Genomic DNA, 27,945 nt, shown 5'->3' with positions numbered 1-27,945 from the left:
TTTTGCCGCGTATCCAATACGTGTCTGAAAAATATTTTTTATTTTCGGGCGCACGTAACGGATGCGCGCCAAGTGGCATTTGGTGAGCGTAGGTCATTACCGCCCAGTTACCATGTGAGTCTTTACCACTAGGTCAATGGCTGGCGATAAGGTCTCAGACCCAAAATGGACATGCGGCAATTTTCATTTTGCCGCACGTCTATTTTCGGCAAGAATTTTAAAAAGCCCTTTTTTACAGGCACGCTAAAAAATGGATCGGTGTGTGCCCAAAACCCACGCCTACACTACCACAAGCCATTTTTTAGCGCGCCTTTGTAAAAGGACCCCTTATTGTATTTATGTTTATACTTGGCTATTTTACTATTATTATACTGTTAGCAAAATTGTAAGTTTTATGTTAAACTATACCTGCTGTACACCACCTTGGTTGAATCTCTTCATAAAGGCGGTTAATAAATCCCCCTCCCTCTCCCCTGAATGTGAAACCTGCAGGGGATACCAGGCTCTATAACAGCTTCCGGTACAATGAACATTCTTACCACAGCAACATGCAGATCTGAAGAGTACCCGAATGTGGTGGGCTGGGACCCAAGGGACCTAGGTTCAAGTCTCGCTTCAGCTCTTTTTTTTTTTTAAATTGTGAGCCCTCCAGGGACAGAAACATACCTACTGGACCTGAATATATGACACCTGAAGGCTATTGAAACGGTGTACATTCAGGTCCAGTAGGTATTTGTCTGTTCCTGAAGGGCTCACAGTTTTTTACAAAAATCACAAGCAGCTGAAGTGGGATTTGAACCGGGGTCCTCTGACGCTTAGCTCACTGCTCTAACCCTTAAGCTGCCCCTCTACTCTGCATGGACATCAGTAGCTACATAGTTATCCATGTTCCTTGTTTTCCTTGTTCATAATTTGGACCTTTCAGATTGAAAAATGGCCATTCATACTGGACGTTTTCAGTATACGGCCATCCATCCCACATATATTTTAGAACAGGCTGTATCCTGTTCTAAAATACATGTGAACTGGAAGTCCATTTGTGATGTTCCGACTTGGACATCCTTTCTAAAATGCCGCTCCACCCAACTCATGATAACATGTATATATTTACTGTACCACCAGGCTCTCCATCCCATCCTGTACCGACCAGCTGAAGCAGTGTCTACAGTTACCTGTGCTCTTGTGGGAAACCAGATCCACCTTCCCATAGGTGCCTTTGCCAAGTTCGCGGATGAGGTCGTAATGCTTGTAGATGTCCGTGCCGGAGAGGGTGCGGATGGCCAAAGACTGCATGTCCTCGGTGATGAGGGGAACGCCACAACATGCCAGCTTCCGCGATGGCTCCTGCTCAATTGAGCCCACACTCATCTTGGCACTGCCAAAAAAGAACAGAAAGAAAGTGATACTCTGAGAGAAAAAAAACAATAAACCATCTTCCCTGTGTATGGGTAAATTTACCCACAGCATGCCACCAGACATAACTCAGAAGAAAACTTAGTGCAGAGCACTAAAGACTGCCTCATCCTACAAGGCCACAGGACAGCCAGCCCATAGGTGTAATGTAATTTTTTTTCCTATGAGTATCTTCAATTTCCCTTTTCTTCTAACTCAATCAAAACTAAACCTTTATTATCCACCCCCCAGGAAGATTTCCACTAGCAATTGTTTTAATAGACCTACCCTCTCCTTGTTCCTCATCTCTTCACTGCAGCAATAGTACTGAAGCTGAGAGCCATGCAAGCACCAGGGATCCTTCCAGAACCCTGTATCATGGGCTCAAAATCCAACCTGTCGATTTTACCCTTAATGATGACCATGGCTCCCTACATCCTACCTCCAGTCACAGGAGATGTGAATACTGCCCCCCCCCCCCCCCAGTAGCTTCAGCCTCCAGAAACATGGGCTGCAGATGACCCAACTTGGGCATCAAACTGGGACACTTCCACATGGCAATGAATCAGTGGGCCGGTCCACAATTATTAAGCGGTTAATTTTATAACTGCATGCTTGGGTCTCTGTGTCAACATTACTGGATTTCCAATGTAAAAGTATGCAAGTATTTCTGCTTTGAAAATTATCCCAGAGAAATCATGCACTTACATTTAGAGCTGCTCTTTCACGAGCACACTTTTTTCTGGATAGAATTACACATAGATGCGAGCAAACCTTCCTCAGTCCCACCATTGGGAACATCTTAAACTTACACTACTACAGACTGTATCTCCCAAATTCTATATTTAGCACCTTAAATTATGCATGCTAATTTCTGCTAAATTGCTCACACAACTTAATTGATTAACAAGCCAATCAGCACCGATAATTGGTACTTAACAACCAATTAGCAGCAAAAATTGGTTCTAATTAGAATTTATGCAAACAACTTTCTAGGCATATTCGATAATATAGTGGGTGTAAATTCTAATGTACGCTGTGGAAAAGGGAGCATGGCCATGGGCGCAGAATGGGTAGGTCATGGGTGTTTCAAAAAATTATGCGCACTACATGGAATATACCTGCTCTGCTCCCAAGTTAGGCACAGGTATTTAGGCTTTGTTTTAGGTGGCCTAAATGGGTCCGCCTAAATTTTAGTCGCAAGAACGGTGCATGCACATATTCTATAAACTAAGTCTAACTATAGATGTAGTTTATAGAATCATGCTAACTGCATGGTTTTTTTTGCGCCAATTTTTCAGGTGCCATTTATAGAATTTGGTCCTATGCGCCTAAGTTCATCCGCATATTGGTGAGCAATTTTGTAAGAGGCCATTTCTGTGTATAAAGTACCTTTGAAAATGATCTTCATAATTGTATTATTTGTTTACCAAAATACAAGCTGAACAAAACATTTTTAAAAATGCAAACAAACTTGTACCGTTTGGGGTCAACGTTTAACAAAGCTGTTTGAAAACAGAAGATCAGGTTATGAGACTGGATAATGAATTCCATACAGTACATCGGTGAGTGGTCCCTCAGGGGAGAGACTGCTGTAGTCTTGCAAATTCCCTGTGTCTTTAAGACATTGATTTTGGACTTGTAGTCAGCTTAACCCTAAAACCAGACAAGCTTCACTGTATTCATCTATAAGAACAGCAAAACAGAATGATCATGAGCAGCATGAAACAGAGGAAATAAATAATCCCTCTGACCTCAACAATGTCCAGAATCCATAACACCCATTCCCTTTCGCTATCTCTATGCCCGGCTTTTTTTTTAACCTTAAGATTTTGTTCCAGTTATTTCACTAGACTTTAATTTGCTTTTCCAGTTGGTGTGAATGAAGTCTCAAAAATTCTGCAAGGATATTGCAGTACTAAGCCCTACACACCCTGTTCTTTAAATGGACCTCAATCCCTACCCACAGCCCTATATACATAAATCTGCCAATGTACCTCAGTCCTTACCTGCAACATCATCTGCTATTCCAGTACTGGGGCCCACTATAGGAGCCACCTCTGTGGGTTTCAGTGTCTGCTAAGAATCACCAGCAAAGGAGGAACAGGAGTGATATGATACAGACGTTCAAATACTTGAAAGGTATTAATCCGCAAAAAAATATTTTCCGGAGATGGGAAGGCGGTAGAACAAGAGGACATGAGATGAGATTGAAGGGGGGCAGACTCAAAAAAGATGTCAGGAAGTATTTTTTCACGGAGAGGGTGGTGGATGCTTGGAATGCCCTCCCGCGGGAGGTGGTGGAGATGAAAACGGTAACGGAATTCAAACATGCGTGGGATATGCATAAAGGAATCCTGTGCAGTAGGAATGGATCCTCAGAAGCTTAGCCGAAATTGGGTGGCGGAGCAGGTGGGGGAAGAGAGGTTGGTGGTTGGGAGGCGAGGATAGTGGAGGGCAGACTTATACGGTCCATGCCAGAGCCGGAGATGGGAGGCGGGACTGGTAGTTGGGAGGCGGGAAATACTGCTGGGCAGACTTGTACGGTCTGTGCCCTGAAAAAGGCAGGTACAAATCAAGGAAAGGTATACACATATGAGTTTATCTTGTTGGGCAGACTGGATGGACCATGCAGGTCTTTTTCTGCCGTCATCTACCATGTTACTATGATTGTGTCCAGGGAGCGGTCATTTGCATTGTGTTTGGCTCTCCCATTCATTTTGAAATGTTGGCACCTATGCTCCTCAACTGCAGTGTCCCTTCTTCTTTGCTCTTATATTCTCTTCTGGATCCCACCCCACTTCAGCCTCAGGCATGGAGCTATACTTTCACCAGCCCCAGGCACCCATCAACTAAATTCTACTGTTGGCAATGGCAATTCAGAGGAAAAACTCAGGATAATCTATGGGTTCACACTGGAGGCTGAGTTCCCTCCTTATCCCCAGACTTCCAAGCCTTTTAAATACACAAATGTTCAGACTTCCCACCGGAAGCATCTGCTCTGCTCCCTGCTCCGTTTAATGCCATAAAATCGGCATATAATCTGCAAAAAGTTTACCCCGCACGTTCCTCTGAGTTTTTGGCATAGCAGTGCTGTGTAGTGTGGGGGGGGGGGGGCAGCAGTGAACTGGGGTAGGAGGTTCAGGCCTGGGAGGGGCTGGAACTTATGATGTACGATATACAGTACTCTTGGGGGGAAAGTTGCACTTAAAAATTAAAAATTCTGCCTCTTCACTGTGGTTTGTATTGCCCAGTAATTACATTGTAATTCTGGTTACCACATCTCAAAAAAGATATAGTAGAATTAGAAGGGCGACGAAAATTATACTTGGGTTGGGATGATTTCCTTATGAGGAAAGGCTAAAGCAGTCAGGGCTCTTCAGCTTGGAGAAAAGACGGCTGAGGGGAGATATGATAGAGGTCTATAAAATAATGAGAGGAGTGGAATGGGTAAATGTGAATCGCTTATTTAATCTTTCCAAAAATACTAGGACTAGGGGGAACACAATGAAGCTACTAAGTAGTAAATTCAAAACAAATCTGCGAAAATATTTCTTCACCAAACGTGTACTTAAACGCTGAAATTTATTGCCAGAAAATGAAGTAAAAGCACTTAGCTTAGCAGGGTTTAAAAAAGGTTTTAGTTAGATTCCTAAAAGAAAAATCCATAAGCCATTATTAAGATGGGGAAAATCCACTGCTTATTTCTAGGATAAGCAGCATTAAATGTATTGTACTGTTTTGGGATCTTGCCAGATACTTGTAACCTGGATTGGCCACTGTTGGAAACAGGCTGCTGGGCTTGATGGACCTTCAGTCTGCCCCAGTATGGCAACACATGTTCTTAAATAAAGTACTAAAGTATTTTGGAAGAATTCTTAAAAATTATATGCTGATTTTTTCATTGTTGCTGGTTTTATTTGTTTTGCACAGAATTCTCCCAAGAATGTCTGTATGTAACAAACACGAAGACATACAACTGCAGAACAATGTCCATATACACTTGTCACGTCGATTCCCTGGATCTCCTCTCATGGTTAGAGAGAGGAGCTCAATCCTTTCACCCTCTCATACAGAGCAGGGCAGCAGAACACATTTTTCCTTGGGAGGGGCACACAAATCAAGCTTTGTCTTTACCACTCCCCCCCCCCCCATCTCCCCGTTTGGTGATACTATGTGGGGAAAAATGGTGGAGCCGTGGCCCCTGGAGCCCAGCCTGTTCACAGTCTATGCCTCAGGGAGAGATAAAACCCAGAATCTCAGCAAGAACATGGAAGTGTCTGAGGGGCTCCCCCCCCCCCCCCCTTATCTATCCACTCTTTCCATTGCTGTGACGCTGATTCCTTTTCACTCCCTTCACTCTTAAGAACATAAGAACATGAGTTGATCTACTGGGTCAGACCAAAGATCGATCAAACCCAATATCATGGTTCAACAGTAGCCAGTCCAGGTCATAAGTACCTGGCAGAGTCCCAAAAAGTAGCATGATTTCATACATATAAATCCTGAGTGTTGCATCCCTGCTTTAGCAACACCTGCAGCCGATGGGTTTGCAAATGCATCTCCTCCCACATAATTTGAGGCCTTTGCAAGATGTGTGGTCCAAGCTGATATAACTGACTATCTGCTAATCCACCTGTGGCCCACCTGTGCGTAGCCACAGGTGGGCCTGAGTGGGCCGGGGCCCACCCATTTAGGGCTCAGGCCCACCCAACAGTAGCACATGTTTAGTGGTAGCTGGTGGGATCCAACGCTCGGCCAGCTGAAGACTGCGAACGTTCAGTTTTCAGCGCATGCCTGCTGCAGACTGCCAAGGTGGAAAGAAGCATTTTCCCACCAGCTGAGATATTTTTTGGGTGGTGGTTGGGGGGGGGGGGACAATTGGTGCCCACCCACTTCTTCCCTAGGCCCACCCAAAATCTGTTGTTTGTCTACGCCCCTGCACTAATCGGCAATATTCAGCAGGAGATAGCTGGGTATCCCCGCTGAATATCGCCGGATACCTGGCTATGTACCATTTAACCAGCCAGGTGCTGTTCCTGGCCAGTGAAACGGTTTTGAATATCGGGGGGGATGATCTTTATCTGCCTACATTTTTTCTATGTTTCTGTGTAACTCCTGGCTCTGCTCCAGACTACCCACTTATTTGCAAAGGTGGAAAGAAGAGAAAATGACAGCCAGCATGGTTAAAAGGTGAAGTAAAAGAGGCTATTACAGCCAAAAGATTGTCTTTCAAAGAATGGAAAATGGACTCAAATGAGGAAAATAAGAAGCAACATAAGCACTGGCAAGACAGATGCAAAGCATTAATAAAGAAGGCCAAAAGAGAAAATGAAGAGAAACTTGCCGCAGAGGCTAAAATTCACAGTAACAACGTTTTCAGGTACATCAAAAGCAGAAAGCCTGTGAGGGTATCCGTGGGATTATTAGGTCACGAAGGAGCAAAAGGGGCGCTCTGGGAGGACAAGGCCGTAGTGGAGAAACTGAATTCTTTGCTACTGTCTTTACGGAAGAAGATGTAAGAGATCTGCCTGTACCAGAAATGGTTTTCAAGGGTGATGATGTGGAGGAGCTGAAAGAAATCTCAATGAACCTGGAAGAAGTACTGAGCCAAACTGACAAATTAAAGAGTAGTAAATCACCAGAATAAGATGGCATACATCCAAGGGTATTCAAAGAACTCAAGCATGAAATTGCTGATCTGCTGTTAATAATATGTAACTTGTCGTTACAATCGTCCATAGTACCTGAAGATTGAAGGGTGGCCAATGTGACGCCGATTTTTTAAAAGGGTTCTAGGGGTGATCCGTGAAATTACAGACTGGTAAGCCTGACGTCAGTGCCCGGCAAAATAGTGGAAAATATTATAAAAAATAAAATTACAGAACACGTAGACAAACATGGTTTAATGGGACAGAGTCAGCATGGGTTCAGCCAAGGGAAGTCTTGCCTCACCAATTTGCTTCATTTCTTTGAACGCAAGAATAAACATGTGGATAAAGGTGAGCCAGTTGATGTAGTATATCTAGATCTTCAGAAAGCTTTTGATAAAGTTTCTCATGAGAGACTCCTGAGAACATTAAAGAGTCATGGGATAGGAGGCAAGGTTCTGGTGTGGATTAGAAATTGGTTATTGGATAGAAAACAGAGGGTAGTGTTAAATGATCATTTCTCTCAGTGGAGGAGGGTGAACAGTGGAGTGCCACAGGTATAAGTACTGGGACTGGTGCTATTTAACATATTTATAAATGACATGGAAATCAGAACGACAGGTGATCGGTACTCAGCTGGTTAAATGCCTTATAACCGGCTATATTCAGCGGGGAATAGCCAGCTATCTCCCACTGAATATCACTGATTAGCTGCTAGTGGAAAGGCTGATTAGCTGCTGTCCGCTGATTTTCAGCCCCACTTTAGTGGCTATATTTAGCTGCGTGAAAACATGGGATATCTTTGGCTGGTTTGGGATGACTGGCTAAGTCTTGACTATCCGGGTTTAGCGCTGACCGCAGGAGTTAGCTGGGTTAAATCCCGCAGTCTATCATCCTCAAAGTGCCCAATGCATTTAGATTATATCAGTATCAAAATACGTATTTTCTGAACAAGTCAAGAGAAATTATTTCTCCTGATTATACAGTAGACTCTGCAATCAAAGGAATTTATGCTGGAGGTGCAGGATGGAATAATCTTTTCAGACAGTATTTATCCTATTTTGCTCCACCTCTGTCTGTAAAATCAGGACTCTATTGAGTTTGAGTCAAAAAAACAAAAGAACTGCTAGAGAAATTAAGTAAAGTAGAAAATACTATTTTTGAAATCTCCAGAATGTTACCTGCTTGCTTGTTTATATTTACTTTCCAACAGATAACTCCCTGTAGTAATCTGTGAACCTAGAAAAGTAATCAGTCCCTGTTACTGTAATTAGTTATTTTAACAACCTCACACAAGCCCCAGGATGCTGCCAGTGCTCTGCTGCCGGAGGCTGCTCTCTGGAACCTGGAGTCTGGCTTTTTAAGATGAGAATTAATTTTCCAATCTCAGAATGTTGACAGGAAAAATCACAGGAGAAGCAGAAATTAGGGAAATATTAAGAGGCCCAGTTCTTAATGGGATTTTGGAAAATGTGGCAACCACAAGCAGAGGTATGGGTTCAGTTTGGCACAGTACACATTAGTCAACAAAACAGAATGAACTCCACAGCCTAGACTGAGGGGTGGTATCCATAATCACAACTGCCTGGAGTCTTGGATTGCCAGAGGCCTCCATTACAAACAATGCAGTTCATTTGTTCAAGTGCAGGACTGAAAATCATGTGCAATGGGGTGTAGTTTTGCTCATACTATGGTAATCCTAGGAAAAGATAACACAGGTTTAAGAATACCAAAAGCACATTAGGATGCCAAGGTAAAACAAAATGAAACGATACAACAGAAAGGCCATGACAGGGATGTGAAACTAGGTCAAGAGAAAATCCCTGCAGACAGTATTAAGGCTTAATTGCTTGTCTTTTCCAAATCTGAGCCCAGGGCAAGTTAAAATCTAGTACACAAGTTATTTCCAAGTGGGTTTACAACCCTAGATGTTCCTGAGGCAATAGAGGGTAAAGAGACTTGCCCAAGATCACATGGAGCATCAGTGACCATTCCATCAATCCTAAATTGGACCTAGAAGATTCTTGGTCTAGGTCCGTAGAAACTATGTAAGACTAACCAAGACATCTATTCTATGCAACACATATTAGAACATGGATTCAAAATGTATTGACATTAGCATATATCAGCCACTTCCCTTGATAGAGGAGCTTAAAACATTGGTGGAGAGTGATCACTATTGGAACTTTCCTGTTTATATTTGTTTCAGAACCAGATAATGAATGAGATGAGATTCTTCAGGAATACTTCAACAGTTTTCTTGGGATTGGTTACTGTATTTCTAGATGTATCTGGAATAATACAATGTAGGAGGGAGGTGTTTTTATTGCTGACTGAATTTGGGAGCTACTTTTCTTCTGAGATATCCTGCTAAACATATGGAGGTAAAAATTCAGCCAACGGCGGTGAGCGGTTTAGTCACTGTCAGCATTATGCCTCGATATTCAATGCTGGGACCATGTCCAGGCATCAGCATCGAATATCCAGGTTTACGCAGCCGACTATGTCTTATGCAGCTATTAAGTGCGATATTCAGCACTTAACTGCATAAGCAACACTGCAGAAAGATAGGATTGACTTTTATGTAGTCCGATATGGCTGCTTAAGTTAGGTGGTGAATATCATCACTTAACCACATAAGTGCCGACTCAACCTCCAGACCACTCACAAAATAGCCAACTGTCAGTTTGGTGGTCTGTGGTGATATTCAGCAGTACTAACCGGTTAAGCGATTTAACTGACCAGAAGTCGCTTTTCACTGGTTACATTTGGTTTTTTAATATCGACCCCAAGGTTACCTACTGTATTGTAACGCAAAATATGTTTTTGGAAACCTCCACAGCTTGTTGAGTTATTTTTAAAAGGCCTTTTTCCATCTTGATATGTTTATTTTCTTTAACAAGCTGGGGTATATTTCTATTTTGTTATATGTTAGGGCTGTAATATATAAAATAGAATATGTTGTTATTATTCATTGACATTGTTGTGTTGATGTTCTCATGTGGTTTCCATGCATTTGCTTTGACTTGATATCATATACTTGCACTCAAGTCTTTTAGTTTTGTCTTGATCTCTTCAGACTCTTACCCCCACTGATTTCTTCATTACCTGTACCTCATGACTTGGACTTTGTTGACTTTTCTTTGTTACTGTTGGCTTAGTTTTTTATAAATAAAAAGGCAGAACACTATTTTGTGTCTGCTAAAGGGGTCTCTTACCACCTATTGCTATTGAGTTTATTCACCTCTTTAGTTATTTAGGGGCCCTTTTACTAAGCTGCAGTAAAAGGGGCCCTGTGCTACGGCAGTGGCCATTTTTGCTGCGCACTGAGGCCTTTTTTACCACAGCGGGTAAAAAGCCCAAAAAAAGAAATGGCCATGAGGTAAGTTTACATATACCATGTGGCCATTTTGGGGGAGCACTTACTGTCACCCATTGAGGTGGTGGGCAGGGCTCCTGCGCTAACTTGGCAGTAACCGGGCAGCTCGTGATTCTGCCCGATTACCGCCAGGTAAGCCCCCTGTAGTAATATTTTACTAGAATTTCCAGTAGCACCAGAAATGCTGTGCGCTGGGGGCAGAGCTACCTCTGGAGGATGCATTAGGCCTGAAATAGTTCTGATTTTCCATGCGGCAAGCCCGTTACTGCACAGCCATCCTTTAGTCAAAGGACCCCTAAGTTGTCTTGACATAATTTTCATGGATCCAGGGTCCTGGCCGGTAAGGACAGTAGGAAGGTTTTCACAATAGGAAGGAGATTATCCCTAGGAACAGAATGACACACCACCAAATCATTTCTGAACTCCTTCCTTGAAATAGCTTGAACATATGGGAAATTAATAGCTCTAATTTTTCTCGAGGACAAAGAATTCTGAACATATTCTACCCTACTGTTCAAGCCTGTGTCGTCCTCGACAAGAAGCACTGAAATTCCTGAAAATCTTCAGCTTTTCCCGGAAGCTGTTTAATATTTTCAGAATGAGTCTTATTAACTACATTCTGAGAATCCAATTTAAAGTCCCAAATTCCAAATTTCTGCTTCAAAGACTGAACGTCTGGTAGAAAAACCTGTTTAAGATCACAAATGGCATAGCAGAAAACCTTAAGTGTAATAATAATGGGTGTCTTTATACCTTCTTTCAGCAGTCCTACTAGCAGGCTTATTTTCGAAAGAGAAGGACACCCATCTTTCAACACAAATCGCAAGATGGGTGTCCTTCTCACAGGGTCACCCAAATCGGCATAATTGAAAGCCGATTTTGAGCGTCCTCAATTGCTTTGTGTCGCAGGAACGACCAAAGTTCACAGGAGTGTGTTGGAGGCATAGCAAAGGTGTGATTGGGGCATGCCTAACATGGGGGTCCTCGACCGATAATGGAAAAAAGAAGGGCATCCCTGACGAACACTTGGACGACTTTACCTGGTCCTTTTTTTCTTACCACCAAGCCACAAAAATGTGCCCTAAATGACCAGATGACAAACGGAGGGAATCGGGGATGACCTCCCCTTACTCCTCCAGTGGTCACTAACCCCCCCCCCCCCCCACCCTAAAAAAAATTAATATTTTATCCAGCCTCTATGCCAGCCTCAAATATCATACTGAGCTCCATGACAGCATTATGCAGGTTCTTGGAGCAGTTTTAGTGGGTGCAGTGCACTTCAGGCAGGCGGACCCAGGCCCATCCCTCCCCCCAACTGTTACACTTGTGGTGGTAAATATGAGCCCTCCAAACCCCACCAGAAACCCACTGTACCCACATGTAGGTGCCCCCTTTCACCCATAGCAGCTATGGTAGTGGTGTACAGTTGTGGGGAGTGGATTTTGGGGGGGATGTTTGGGGGGCTCAGCACACAAGGTAAGGGAGCTATGCACCTGGGAGCAATTTCTGAAGTCCACTGCAGTGCCCCCTAGGGTGCCCGGTTGGTATCTTGGCATGTCAGGGGGACCAGTGCACTATGAATGCTGGCTCCTCCCACGACCAAATGGCTTGGATTTGGTCATTTCTGAGATGGGCATCCTTGGTTTCCATTATCGCCAAAAATCAGGGATGACCATCTCTAAGGTCAACCTAAATTTCGCGATTTGGGCGTCCCCGCCCGTATTATCGAAACAAAAGATGGATGCCCATCTTGTTTCGATAATACAGGTTTTCCCGTCCCTTCGCCGGGACATCCTGCAAGGACGTCCTCAGGAAAACTTGGGCGCCCCTTTCGATTATGCCCCTCCACGTCTTCTATTTGAGTTTCCTGTTTGTTTTTCACTCTGTGTCTTGTCTGTCTTCACTAGACTGCAAGCACCTAGGACTAGTATCTGTCCAACATATAGGGGGTAATTCTATAACAGGGCGCTTACATGTATGTGCATATTATGGTGCGTAAATGTACAGAATATTGACACTGATGTATTTATGTGTGAATATAGGTGCATAAGTGTTAATGTGCTTAATGGCACAGTGCATAAATGTAAAAGGGTGTAGATAGGGGCAAAGCATGGGTGAGACTTAGGCGGGGCTCCCACTTACATGGGAGACTTACAGAATACTAAGTTACATGGGTCCCTGCTGCATTTTGGCAGCCACCACGTTACACTAGCTCAGTGGCTGGTATAACTGCAGGCATCTTAATATTAAGCATGCCGATACCTGGTAACACTAGTATTCTATAATAGAGCCCGAGTGCTCAGGCACTGTTATAGAATCCAGGGTTTCTCAAACCAGTCTTCGGGGAACCACAAACTAGTCTGGTTTCAAGATATCCACAATAAAAATGCATGGGATATTTTTGCATACAACAGAGGCAGTGCATGCAAATTTATCTCATGCATACTCATTGTGGACATCTTGAAAACCAGACTGGCTTGGGGTTCTGTACAGCATCGGGACACCTAAATGGGGGCAGCCACTTATAGAATTGTCCCCATAGTGTCTGAGTGCTATGTACATCTGCTATATACTATGGGGGTAATTCTGTACAGCAGGGGCGTAGCCAGACTTCGGCGGGAGGAGGGTCCAGAGCCCGAGGTGAGGTGGCACATTTTAGACCCTCCCCCGGCACCGCCGACCCCCCCCCTGCCATTGCCAACCGCCGCCACCACCACCAACAACAACTTTGACCCCCCCCCCCCGACGACGACCCTCTCGACCCCCCCTGCCACCCTCCCCCGCCGCAAAGGTAGGTGACAGCGATGGCAGGTTGGCAGCGGGAAGGGGGGTCGAGAGGGTCGTCGGCAGGGGGGTACAGGGCCAAATCTACGGGGCCCCAGGCCCCCATGGCCCCACATAGCTACGCCACTACTGTACAGGTTGACAAAGGTTTGGCACTAGGATGCTGTGTACTAAGCGTAAATTCTATATTGGTAATTAGGTACGTAATTGCCATTATGAATGGTGGCATAAGTCTGCAGTTACATGCTAACATTTATTTATTTAGTTATTTATTTATTACAGTTTCTATTCCGTGCTATCAAACTTTCTAGACGATTTACAATTTTCATATACACAACAAAAACAGATCAATAACAACACTTGCTCTTCCAGCAAAACAAACAAAAATCACAGGTAGCAAACATCCTAAGCCTCCAGATCAACACCAAAAGCTTCCCTAAAAAGGAACGTCTTTCCACATTTTCTAAATTGACCACAGTGCTTCAGTAGGTGAATTTAGGTGTGTCCAATTACACTGTGTCAATGGATGGTGTAAATATCTGTGATTAAACATTACATTGGCTAGAGTAACTGTCGGTATTCTATAAACTGAGGGGGTCTTTTACTAAGCGGCATTAAGCCCAACATGGGCTTACCGCTTGCTAAACCGGAAATACTGCCGGGCTACCGCAACAGCCCCCAATGCACAAAATTTCCGGTGCTACAAAAATATTTTGATTTTTGAAGAGCCGGTGTTTAGCCAGCTTGTAATTGGGCAATGCTGCATGCTGCCCGGTTAGTGTGGGAGAGCGCGGGAGCCCTTACCGCCACCTCAATGGGTGGCGGTAAATGCTTTCCCACAAAATGACCACGCGGCAAGTGCTTCACTTACCACACAGCCACTTCTTTTTTTTTTTTAAACAGCCTTTTACCTGCTGCGGTAAAAGGGGGCCTCAGTGTGCATCAAAAACATGCCAGCATAGGCCCCCTTTTGCCGCAGCTTAGTAAAAAGACCCCTGAGAATGTAAGTTCTGGGCATGCTCCTGATCCACCCATATCCACATCCCCCTTGCAGTTAGGCACTATAGGATTTGCACACTAAGGTGTGCCTTTCCAACCCTCTATCTCCCTTTTCCCTTTTCCCCTTTCTAGTTTGTCATTGATTTTATTGCTCTTTTTTTTTATTGTTTTTGTGAACTCTATTGAAGCCTATGTTAGGCCCCATGTGGTATATCAAGCATGTGGAATAAATAAAGAAAACAAATAAACTGAATACCAACTAAGTGCAGTTATGCGCATAACTGCAAATTAAAGGCAATTATGACCAATAATTGGTTGTTTGTGCTAATTGGCAGCCAATTTGTCATTTAAGTTGCATGTGGAACTCTAGGTATTCCATAACCTGCATGTGCAATTTTCCTCGCTAAGCATAAAATTGGGCACACAAGATTACAGAATGAAGGGATATAAAAATCATGATAATAATAATACAAGTAAAGAAAGACCAGATTAGTCAGTTAAGGTGAAAGTTCAGTGCAGCTCTCTGGAGTCCATGTTACAGGAATGGGTTAAAATTAGGCCATATCTCTAGAGCAGGAGTACTGAAACCTGCCCTAGGGGTTCACAAGCCAGTCAGGTTTTCAGGATATCCGTAATGAATATGATATATCTCTCATGCATATTCATTAATTCAATCAGGTGATTGCATTTCAGTTTTATTTTATTGCATTTATATTTTCATTTTTAATTTTTTGCAAATAAATCTCTATAGAAAGTTCTATAGAGATTTATTTGCAAAAAATTAAAAATGAAAATATAAATGCAATAAAATAAAACTGAAATGCAGTCACCTGATTGAAGTGATATAATTAGTGACTGGATTGAAATTTAGCGATCTCGGGGCAGCAAATAATGCATGTTCATTAGGGATATCCTGAAAACCCGACTGGCCTGTGGACCCCTCTCAGTACCCCTGCTCTGGAGATTATGTTACAGCCATCACAAATTATATTGCAAGTCCATGAAGACAGGTCACAGGGCAGGATAAGATAAAACAGTGCCTGTGCTATCAGTGGAGAAAATATTACAAAGGAAATTAAAGGATGTCCAAATGGAAGTATACTGAGATCATTTCCAGCGTGGTGAATAATCAATCTGCTGCTACTTCTGGGTTATGAGGTGTGGGCTACCAAAGTTTCTAGGGAGGTCTCTGGGCAGCACAAACAATAGGCATTTCCTCAGCCGTTTTTAAAAAAACACACACACATTAAAGGGAAGGATGAGAGGCACACAAAGCCAGAGAAACACACATCCTAAACACAGTCTTGTGCCTGGTTACAGCTCTGCACATAGTCTAAAAGGAGCATGGCAACACTCTGGCTATGAGCTCAGCATGGCTCCTACAGCTAAGTCTTCTGGATAAATGGAGCAGAACTGGAGGTGAGTCCAAACCAGTACAAAAGGAGAATCTAAATCATTTGCACAGGAAAAAGCCAATGGAGACAAGAAGGGGTGGGAATGACCACAGAAAAATAGATCAGGATGACATTGTCAAGCTCTTTATTCAAGACGCAGAATAACAAACTTAGAACAGAAGTATACGTGCGGACCCTATAGTGTGGTCACTCTAGGTGGGATTACATGTTCTGAATCTGGAACTGCCCACAGTAACTTTGATTCTCTTGGTATTTACATCTTTGAAGATTATGATTGATGCAATGTTCCGCTGTGGTAGCAACTGTCACCAGCTTCTTGTCAAATATCCTATATAATAAAACGCACCTCCACCATTCTGAAGCTGACTGCATGGCCGAGGCATTCCTGCTATCTGTATCCATCTCCTGAATTGACATCACGTACTTCCGGGTTCGTCACAAGCAGAAGTGACCAACCACACGAGGTTTCTCGGCTTAGAATGTTGGAGGTGCATTCTATTAAATAGGATTGGTCAGTTCCTTGAAGCACAGCCAGAGCTCAGCGTCCTGCACGGTAACGCTCAGACACCAGAGAGAGAGGGGGGGGGGCCTAACACCAGAAAGGGGGGGAGGTATCTCTGTCACACACACACACTCTCTCTCTCACACACTCTCTCTCACAGTCAATGTCTTTCTTTCTCTCTCTCACTCTCACACACTGTCTCTCACACACTCTATGTCTCACACTGTATCACATTCACTCTCTATGTGTCACACAGTCACTCACACACTCTCTTGGTCTCATACACTCAGTCTCACAGAGAGTCTGTGTCTCACACACACTCTCTCTCTCTCGCACACACTGTATCTGTGTGAAACACACTCTCTCGCGAACTGTGTCTCACATACGCACTTGCACACACTCTCATTCTCACACACACACACTCTCTCTCTCACAGACACACTCACCCAGACTCACTCTCTCTCTCTCACACACACACACTCGCACATTCACTCTCTCTCTCACACACAGTCACTCTCACATACACTCTCTCAAACATACACACTTCGAGGAAAACTTTGCTAGCGCCCGTTTCGTTTGTGTCAGAAATAGGCCTTTTTTACTAGTAAATGTATAACCTTCATGTACCAGCTGATGGGCACGACAGATACGTTTCAGGTTGTTGATATGAACAAACTCAGAGGTGATTTTTGCTTCCAACAACCAGCTTGCTCCTCTTGGGCTAATCACCCAGGCTGTATCAACGTCCTCTGGATAACACCATACAAGGTCACAAAATGCTCCTTTGTAAGGAATTTCTTGATTATGTTCGACGGTACGAATATGATCCAGTGTCTTTATGTCTGGAGATAATCCCTCATGCACTCATAATATATGTTTATCTATTAAAGCTGCTACTGTGAGCATATCAAACACTTTGATACAGTATCGCCAGGCATTTTCATTTCCATATTTAGTTTGACACTCATCATAAAATGCATACACTTGTATTATCTGTCTGCTCTCAAGTGTTATGCGATCAGGCCATTTAGCTTTAAGTGCAAGAAGGCAGGTGAAATGTTTCTGTCTACAAAATCATCCATAAATATGTAATTTGTGTCAGGAACCGAACCCCCAATTCGGAGCTGCTCACACAAGTCATAAAACAGCCCATATATATCCCCACTCACAGCAAGTGGCTTAGACACTGGCTGAACATTAGACTCCTCCAACAACAGGCCACACATGTAGTCACACAACCGCTTCAGGTTGTTCTCCAGTACGTATTTACACTGCTACAGAACTGGAGGTACCAGTGATGGCATACATTATCCTCATAATTCAGAGTTCCAGAAAGTTCTCTGTTAGGGTCCAGAGTCACTTTCAGCTTCCAGTCATCTTCTCCATGAAAAAGCCCTCAGGGGAGCAATTTATTAAAAAGGCAAGGAGAACAGACCTGTACATCAAAATGTCTAAGTGCCGAACTCAGTGTTCCCAATCATTATCACTTAACTTTCACAGCTTTAGTTGCCTTATGGGAGATGGCTAATCCATCAATTCCACCTACAGTCACATCCAATAAATTCAACAGACCCTCATCCCTGTCAGGATCTTATCATGGCTTCCTTCCAGGAGTTAAAGACAAAACATCCTATGACAGCTTTCTTCCTCTAAGAAGGGATGGAAAGATGCGGGATATGTATTTTGCTCATTCTTTTTCTGGAGTCTCCATGGTGATGTATAATTAATAGCTTTCTAAAAGGGACAAAAACATCAGTTATTTCCCTGTGCTGTATGGAAGAGGCACATGCTATCCATTGCTGTGCTCTGGATCTGTCATTCACAAGGCCACATGAGGTCTTCATCTTGCATGTTAAAACTGTGTAACTTCCTAGGCTCTGCCTGCTACAATTTTAGCTCTCATTTTGGTCCTTTGTAACAAATACTGTAAATTCAAAGCCGTGCACCACGGCTTACAGAGCTTTTATACCGACAGGACTGCTGGGACTCAAAGAAATGCAAATGTCTCCATTCTCCACAGCCATCTCTACTACACTAGTCCCTGAGACTGCAGGAGCTGTGAACTCCACAAGGCCAGTGCTCCTACACATGTGGTCAGTAACTGACAGCCTGTGGACCAGATCCAGCCTCCACATCACAGTAAACATGTGGCCCATCAGCTCGACTCAGTTATAAGAGATTGTTATGGTTGATTTCAAACTTGCTATACTGTCTAAATCTAATAAATTTAAAACAAACAGCTCTAGGTGATGTACATATAACTAATAAACAGTAGGGAAAGGGAACTCCATTATCAGATAGGAAAGTAAAAGGTGTAATCATACAGACACAACTAAACTAAAACCCTCACTGCGGGACTGATAGAATGGAATAAACTGCCAGTGAATCTCAGGAGGCAGAAGAACTTGATGGCTTTCAAAAGACTACTGAAACAACACTTGTTGTTACAGGCTAACCTTGGATCATGACTGCATAGCCTTTAGAATTATTGATTGATTGACTAACTTTGCCTGTAGTGCTGTATATTGTCAATGGTTGGGGTTTTGTTTTGGGGGTTTTTTTTTTAGTGTGTTTTTATCATGTATCTTACTGATGTACTCCACTTTGGTCAAAAGCAGATTATAAATTGATATAAATCAAATCAAACAAAGACCTCACAAAACAGATAGACCACAAAATGCAACAAGCACAGCCCATACTTAAACCACTCTCTCTAGTCTCACTGGAGGCCCCAGGTTGGAGGCCAAAAGTATGAGTAAATAGATGCACCTTTTAACTGCAATTTGAATTTCTTAAATGAAAAGTCTTCTCTTAAAGAGATAGGTAACTTATTCCATATTGGTAACTATTCCATAATAGGTAACATATTCCATTATGTTGGAGTCAACAAAAAGAATGCACATTCCTGGGATGATTCATATTTAACCTTAACAGGAGAAGGAAATTCCCTAATCCGTGTACTAGTAAGGTAATACTAACCTGCATTGGGAAAGAGCTCTAAGCAATCTAGATGGAACATAAGGAATCATTAAGGGTGACAGATAGTAGGGGATGTGCCCATAAAGAGCCTTATGCATAAGAACTCAAAGTTTGGATTCAATCCAAAAAGCAACGGGAAGCCAATGATACTTTAAAAATAAAGGTGTTATATGATCAAATCTACGTGCTCTACCAAGAAGCTGAACTGCCAAATTCTGCAGTTTGAAAACATTTTAAGTTATCTTTAGTAATCTCTACATAAACAATGTTACTATAATCCAACCGTGAAATTAATAAAGTGTGAAGAAGACAGTGAAGAGCTGGTTCACCAAGACAGCAACAAATCACGCCTGACACAGAATGCAGAAACCTCTTCGAACCAGGCTAAAGACTTGTTCCATAAATGTAAGCTAGCAATCAATTGTTACTCCCAGATATTTAAACAAATCCACTACCCTAATGGGTGAACCACAAAAAACTATAACATCAGGTGGACAAAATGGTTGGCCAATCATCCAGCAAGCAATTGTTTTCTACAAATCCACTACCTTAACGGGTGGACCACAAAAAAACGAGAACGTCAGGTGGACAAAATGGTTGGCCAATTATCCAACAAACAATTGTTTTCTACAAATCCAATACCCTAACGGGTGAACCACAAAAAACTAGAACATCAGGTGTTCAAAATGGTTGGCCAATTATCCAGCAAGCAATTGTTTTCTACAAATCCACTACCTTAACGGGTGGCCCACAAAAAAATGAGAACATCAGGTGGACAAAATGGTTGGCCAATCATCCAGCAAGCAATTGTTTTCTACAAATCCACTACCTTAACGGGTGGACCACAAAAAAATGAGAACATCAGGTGGACAAAATGGTTGGCCAATCATCCAGCAAGCAATTGTTTTCTACAAATCCACTACCTTAACGGGTGGACCACAAAAAAACGAGAACATCAGGTGGACAAAATGGTTGGCCAATTATCCAGCAAGCAATTGTTTTCTACAAATCCACTACCTTAATGGGTGAACCACAAAAAACGAGAACATCAGGTGGACAAAATGGTTGGCCAATTATCCAACAAGCAATTGTTTTCTCTGAATTCAGCACTAGCCAATGCTCTGGACAACAATCTGCTACCAAAGAAAACCAGCATTGCAAGGGTACAAAGTCTGGATTCTTATCAGAGGTGTAGGCCACAAGTAGAATAGCATCAGAATAAAAATATGCACTAATTCTAGAGTCCTGTAGGATATTAGCAAGAGGGCTCAGAAAGAAATTAAATAGAAATGGTGACAACACTGATTCTTGGGGAACACCACATACCAAAGGGTGTAGTGATGAGGAAGCTGTTGGTACAGAAGATGAGCGATCTTTCATAAAAGATGGAAACCAATTCCAAACTTGACCTCTTAATTCAATAGATATCAACCTATACAGTAACAGTTTATCATTGATCAGATCAAAAGCAGATGTAAGACCACTGCCAGAGCAAACTCCTCCAGAGCAAAGCATGCACTATACAGCATACCATGAACTTTGCTAAGAAAAGCTGTTAGAATCATCTCAGTATTGTGTCTGGGCCTACAGCCCAACTGTCACAGCTGCAAGTTAGCTATAGATTCAAGATGAAATACATGGTAGGGATGGTGTAATAACTGGGAAAAATTGAATAGTACCCCCAATGTGGATGTGTCTATGGGACCTAGTTCAAAGTGATCATCCCACAGAGAAAGACCCCTCCCAAACAGATTAAGCCCCCCCCCCCACGACCTCCTATACAGCTCTAGTGCTCCAGTGGCAAGCTGAGGCAGAAGCAATCCTCACATGCTCCTGCCCATGCCATCTCTGTAGTGAAAACAGCTGTTGTGACTTTCAACCACAATTCTGCAAGATTGCCACTGGAGGAGATTGCAGCAGCAGCAGCTATGTCCACTCACTCCAGCCTGTTGCAGATCCAGTCTCAAAATGGCCAGCATCAAACTGCCACTAGGGGTCGTGGACACAGGAGTGGCCCAATGGTTAGTGCAGCAGGCTTTGATCCTGGCAACCTGGGTTCAATTCTCACTGCAGCTCCTTGTGACCTTGAGCAACTCACTTAACCCTCCATTGCCCCAGGTACAAAAGCTTAGATTGTGAGCCCTCTTGGGACAGAGAAAGTAGCTGCATATAATGTGTATAGCGCTGCATTTATCTAGTAGTACTATAGAAAGGATTAGTAGTAGTAATAACTAGTGTTGTACATCATTCCTTTCATAACTCTTGTCAGGACAAGTGGAAAAGGGAGTCCAATGTATGCTCCCAAAATGTTCTGATGCAAAAGGCATGTCTGCACTAGAACTCTTAAACCAGTTTAATAAAATGATATACAAATGGTCCTTTGAGATCAATTCAAACCAGTTTAACAGCCCTTAAAGGTACCTGCATCTACACTGTAGGAACATTAAAACTATTACTAAGAACAAATTGTTTAAAATTTACTCAGAAGAGACTCTGAAATGGTTCTACAGAGAAGGAATTTTTAGCTACAGCAATTAAACGGCAACGAAGCTAGAACAAACCAGTTTGGCAGTACCTGCAAAGCCAGCCCTCACACTTCCCACTGCTTCTGAGGAATTCATCAGCAAAGCTGAGAATCCTAAACCCTCACTAAGGTGTTAGCATGTACGGTGTGTTTCAACAGAGAACCTCGGACCCAAGTCCAACACATCCTGCCCCAGGATCCTCATAACAGAAACCCTCTGACCTAGGACCAGAGAGTCAGAATGATTCTCCTGGGATTCCCACCTACCTATCTACTAATCACTATCCACCAATCTACTCCCTAACTCAGTTCAGCTGAAGTCAGTTACCTCAGCTAAACCTATGCCATTTCTAAAATGGCCGGCTCATGGGGGAGGAGGGGGAGAACAAGAGGGTGAGAAGGCTTTCACTTTTGATAAGCATTTTATGAGGGGACCATGGGAGGAGCCACAGGGTGGGTGGATGAGGGATAGGGTTGGGGGGCCTCTCTACACAGGTACCAACATTTCAGAATGATTGGGGGTGCAGGACGTCAGACTCACAGAAACAGAAGCCTGCGCTGCCGCATTGGTGATCCGCAAGGGCAGGCTTCTACATGGAATGTTGCTAGTGGAGGAGTAGCCTAGTGGTTAGTGCAGTGGACTTTGATCCTGGGGAACTGAGTTTGATTCGCACTGCAGCTCCTTGTAACTCTGGGCAAGTCGCTTAACCCTCCATTGCCCCTGGTACAAAATAAGTACCTGAATATATGTAAACCGCTTTGAATGTAGTTGCAAAAACCTCAGAAAGGCGGTATATCAAGTCCCATTTCCCTTTCCCTTCCCTGAAAATGACAAAGAAAGACCAGGATCAAGTATATGTATTTTATACTACATTCATTGTTGTTTTAATCAGAGAGGTGTGGTAGCCGTGGTAGTCCACTCTTAAAGATTATCAATAGAAATCAAACAAAATAAAACATGGAAAAGAAAATAAGATGATACCTTTTTTATTGGACATAACTTAATACATTTCTTGATTAGCTTTGGAAGGTTGCCCTTCTTCGTCAGATCGGAAATAAGCAAATGTGGTAGCAGATAGTATATATAAGAGAAACATCAAAGCATTACTTTGACAGTCTGACAGAGTGGGAGGGTGGGGGTATGCATGGGGACATCAAAGCATTTCATTGATATTCTAACAGAATGGGTGTTGGTAGGTGAGAGGAGGGTAATAAACAGAGAAATAAACAGAGAAATACAGCTTTATGGTATATAATGCTTATTTCCGATCTGACGAAGAAGGGCAACCTTCGAAAGCTAATCAAGAAATGTATTAAGTTATGTCCAATAAAAAAGGTATCATCTTATTTTCTTTTCCATGTTTTATTTTGTTTGATTTCTATTGTTTTAATCATGAATTGATAATAAGTGTGACTGTTGGGCAGATGATAGATTGTCGTCATCTACTATGTTACTATTATGTTTCCCTACATGCATCACTCCACACTTGTCCACATTAAATTTCAGTTGCCATTTTGATGCCCCAGCCCTCCAGTCTTGTAAGCCCCCCCCCCCTCGACCGGGTGCAATTCCTCACAGTCCACTCATGATCTAGCGATCTAGCAGCTTTGAACAATTTTGAGCCATCTCCAAATCTGATCGCCTCACCTGTTGTTTCTATTGCCAGATAATTTACAAATAGCTTTAAAAAGCACTGGTCCCAGTACAGATAAACTTTTTTACTGCACGAGTAATAAATAAATATGTGCTAACAAACTGTGATTATTTTAACACACGCTTTAATACACTGGGGGGTCAAAGAAAGCAGCAAGCCAGTGACTGCTTGGTCAGTGGGCAGGAGGGAGGGGTGAATAATGGACAAGGACTAACATCTGCTCATGATGGGTATGTTCTTGTGTTGTGATCATTTCCTGACCATTTAAGAAAGTGAAGCAGCTGGAAATGAGGAAAAAGGAGAACAGAGGGAAAAGTGAAAAAAACACAATTATAGGGTTTGCGAAGCAGTGGACAGGTGTTAAGATATATCAGCAGCTTCTGCACATACACTTTTAAGGGTCACAAGAGATATCAAAATGTGAATGAACGCTCGCAGCAGCCTATTTATAAGGCACATGAGTCTTTTTTTTGTCAGAGCAAGAAACAGCTCTTGTAAGCCCAATCTCAGGGGTGCAGTAACAGATTCTATTCCCTGATAATCACAAGGCAGAATTCCGTTTGCCTACAGCCCCCTCCTGCAACACATGCACCTAGAGACTGTGTGGCTAAATCAGTCCTCCATCCCTTCCTGAGAGCTCAGCTGAGCAAGCAGCAAGCCAACAAGAGCAATTCAAGGTCACTGGCAGTATTTTCTCTCCACCTCTGCAGTCTTGCAAATCTAAGAGCTCTCATACAGACAGAAACCCAAGGATTACATGTAAGAAGTGCATGTGTACACATCCAGAGAATTAAACTGAGAAATAGAAGTGAGCACACAAACACTCAGATAGGCATACATTCACAAAGACAGCTATAAACAGAAATACACACACACACCCTAGTTTTACTAACTGCGACCCAAGGTGATTCTTAAAACTTCCATGTCCAGCCCTCAGAGGAGGGATAAAGAACCCTCTGGGCTGGAGTGCCCAGGAAGCAAAGGTAACCTGGTGCTACTGCCCCTCCCCAGAAGGGGGAGGAGTAAGGGGACCCCCCCTCCTCTTTCCCTCTGTTTTATCCAAGGGAAAGGGTGGCTCCTCTTCACCTCTTGCCAAATAGGCCAGTGAAGGACAAGGGTGGACCCATCCAGCTACGAGGTAGACAACAGGTAGTGGTTAAAAGAGGTGAATCAGGTGGCTCAGCCTCATTTCTGGTCCTACTTGACCAGGCAGAGAGAGACCTGGAGAATCGGGTCATTTAGGCACCACTCAGGATGGGCGGAATTCCTGAGCCATTAAGATGGATTTTCTAGGGGTCACACCGCAGAGGCGCAGTGATCAAGGGATGAGTTGTCAGAGCCGCCCAGAAAGGCTGGGTGAAGGTGCAACTCTAAGCAGAGGGCTGTGCAGACCAAAGCATCAGCCTGCTTGGGGGACGGCAGGCTGAGGGCAGGGGGGAATACCAATTGATATGACATAATGTTCCTCGCTCATGGATGGATTCCCATTTGTACACCTAAAAAGCTACGACCTTGTATATCAAAAGTGATGTTTGTGTGGTTTTATAATGTGGTGTGGGCAGAGAGGGGCATACACACCTCTACACTTCAATCAGGTACTGATATGATGACTGCCCTTGGCAAGAGGGCAGAACCCAGAAAAATCATATGGGACTTTCTCACTGTGACTCCCAGGGCAGCTTACAGAGATCTGCATGAGAACAGTTCTGAACTCTCCATCACCCAGAGTTCATGGATTCTCTCAGACCACAATCCACGAGCTAAGCACGGGACTTAACCCCAGTCAGACATCAGAGATGCTGGGACATCAGAGATGTTGTCAGCTTAACCAATCAGTGGGTAGCAAACAGATGCCATCTCTTGTCCTCAATTCCATAAAGGCACTAAATGCTAGACATATGCTCTCCCCACCCCCAACCAGAGACACTCCAAGGCTGCATTTCAGAGTCATTGCACAGCAATTTTAAAAAGTCCAAGTGCAAAACGCACACAAACAAGCCATTGGGATGTAGGAGGAGCCAGCATTTTTTGTAGACTGGTCTCCCAGACATCCCAAGAAAGCAATAGGGCACCCTAGGGGGCACTGCAATGGACTTCATAAAATGCTCCCAGGTACATATCTCACCACTGCTCCCTTATCTTATCTGCTGAGCACCCCAAAACCCACCCAAACCCACTACCCTCAACTGTACACCACTACCATAGCCCTTATGGGTGAAGGGGCACCTATATGTGGGTACAGAAGGTTTCTGGTGTGTTTTGGAGAGCTCATAGTTTCCTCCACAAGTGTAACAGGTAGAGGGAGGTATGGGCCTGGGTCCACCTGTCTGCAGTGCACTGCACCCACCACTATACTATTCCAGAGACCTGCATGATGTTATAATGGACCCGAGTATAACATCTGAAGCTGGCATAGAGGCTGGCAAGTAATGTTTTTAATCACATTTTTGGGGGGTGGAAGGGAGTAAGTGGCCAGTAGGAGAGTAAGGGGAGGTCATCCCTGGTTTCCTTCAGTGGTCATCTGGTCATGTAGGGCACCTTTTTGTGCCTTATTCTTTAGAAAAACAGGTCAAGCTCAAAATATCTTAGTTTCAGTCCTGGACGGTTTTGTTTTGTTCTATCATGGCTGAAAAAGATTCAAGTGTTAGGAAAGCCCAGATCCCGCCCTTGACATGCCCCTTGTGATCTGAACACACTTCTGGCGGACTTCATAGGAAAATGTCTAAAAATTGATTTTGAAAATACCAATTTGGACATTTTTGTGAGAAAAAAACATCGAAATGCAGATTTATGCCACTTTTTGGGCGTTTTTCTCTTTTGATAATGAGCTCCAAGATCAAATAAAGGATACCAGTAGGAGGAGCAAAATCAGGAGCTACAGCAAACCTTTTAACATTTCTATAGTTTTAAATTTTCTAAAAGTAGCTACATTTGTTTGACATCTTCTGGCAGTGGCGTAGGAAGGGGGGGCGGTGGGGCGGTCCACCCCAGGTGCACGCCGCTGGGGGGGGGGTGTCATCTTCGTTGGTTCCTTGCTCCCTCTGCCCCGGAACAGGTTACTTCCTGTTCCGGGGCAGAGAGAGCAAGGAACCAATGGAGCCGACGTAGCTCCCAGCGATGTGGACTCAGGGCGGATCGGCTGCCCGCCCGCCCCTCGCTTCTAAACTAAGTAAGAATGCACTCCGGGGTAGGATGCGCGCCAAGGGGGGGGGCGCCGTGCTGCACCCGGGAGGGGGTGCGCAGCGGCGACCCGCCCCGGATGTCAGCCGCCCTCGCTACGGCACTGTCTTCTGGCAATGCATTTCAACAAGGCTGTCTCTTCTAGTAACTTCTGAACCATTCATCCAGTTTCATTGAGATTTATGCTACAGGTAGCAGAACATTCAGTGACCCTGGCTTACTTTTTTCAGGTGCTCCAAAGCCCCTGACATGTATGCAAGCCATGTCTCAGAGCCAAATTCATTACACAGCTGAGTCTTTTCCCTTAGTCCCCTAATCCTGGTGTATGTTCTGCAAAGATGGGGGGGGGGGGGGGGCTGGATTTTAACCTCCAAGGCACCTAGGTTAATTGAGCAGACAGGTGCCTGTTTTGACTTTATTTTATACTGTCACATAGGCATCTACCTTTCTAAATAAAATATTAACACAAATGCTGTAGAAATTGTGCCTAGATTGAAGGTGCAGACATTACACCTGCCCGAGAGTTATGTATGTTAGTGCATACTTTAGGTCTAATTGACCACAGCCAGGCTTGAGAAAAAACATTCAGCTGGATCACTAACAGATAACTAACTTTGAGGTATCCAATAACACTTTTTGGATATCATTCAAATGCAGCTGAGAAATGAAATTCTAGGTGTTAGACCATGAACCTCAGCCGTGCTGCACTGCGTCTGCACACTCTAACACAGAGACTTTTGTACTCACATCGCCATCTGTTCAATAGCCACCACTGTCCTCAAATGCTTAATATTTATTTCAAAATTCAGGCAACTAAATCAAAATAACTTATTTATCTTATTGCTATTTTGTTATTAATACTCATCTTAAAGATGGAAAATTCTTAATTAGTCAGCAATAGGGGCACTGTTCTCCAACGCGGCACATGTTTCGCAAAAAGGAGGTCACCTAACAATTATGCCTTCACCAGCCTGCCGACGTCATGCCCCAACTCCTCGCCTGAACATGCCTAGGCATTTGACCTAATTTTATAAGTTGCCTTTTTCATACATAAATCAATGTCCAACATGCATAAAAAGTCTATTAAATTACACCTCGAGCGTATAACTTGTATTTTATAAAGAATAAAAGACAGTCTGAGTCTTGCATGGTGCTCCTGCATAACTTCACTGTTACAGTTGTTGCAAGGACAATATAACATTTGCAATGAATTCTCCTGGTTTGCATCCACTCTAGTGAGCAGAAAGGTAAATAAATATCTGTGCCCCAATGTCCCTTTTGGTGCCTCGGTTTATCCCTGGATTCTGTGAATGGGAAAACAACTCCTTACTGATTTCCCCTTCCACGCCTGGAATCCTTTGCTCGCTCCTACACCTTCTCAGGTTCTGCTTCTCTCCTCAGTAGTATCTTGCTGACACCTCCTGGAGGCTCCTGGGTTTTTCTCTCTTTTCTCTCTCTTCTTTGGATGGGAAGGTGGACTAAATG

General features: G+C 43.5%; 1 protein-coding gene and 1 pseudogene across 1 annotated transcript in view; both read right to left on the bottom strand.

Annotated features, from left to right (window-relative positions):
* Positions 1–27,945, bottom strand: part of SBK1 (SH3 domain binding kinase 1) — a 102,706-nt gene that overhangs the window by 47,750 nt on the left and 27,011 nt on the right. Inside the window, exon 2 of the mRNA XM_030212464.1 lies at positions 1,173–1,375. Coding sequence (XP_030068324.1) covers positions 1,173–1,368 — 196 coding nt within the window. The 5' untranslated portion in view covers positions 1,369–1,375. The remainder of the gene's footprint in view (positions 1–1,172; positions 1,376–27,945) is intronic.
* LOC115476775 overlaps positions 15,796–27,945 on the bottom strand; it is a 32,188-nt pseudogene continuing 20,038 nt past the window's right edge.

This window comes from Microcaecilia unicolor, chromosome 8 (assembly GCF_901765095.1).
Source record: "Microcaecilia unicolor chromosome 8, aMicUni1.1, whole genome shotgun sequence".
NCBI classification, from domain to species: domain Eukaryota; kingdom Metazoa; phylum Chordata; class Amphibia; order Gymnophiona; family Siphonopidae; genus Microcaecilia; species Microcaecilia unicolor.
The sequence above is the reverse complement of the archived record's forward strand: the minus strand, read 5'-3'. Positions and strand labels throughout refer to the sequence as shown.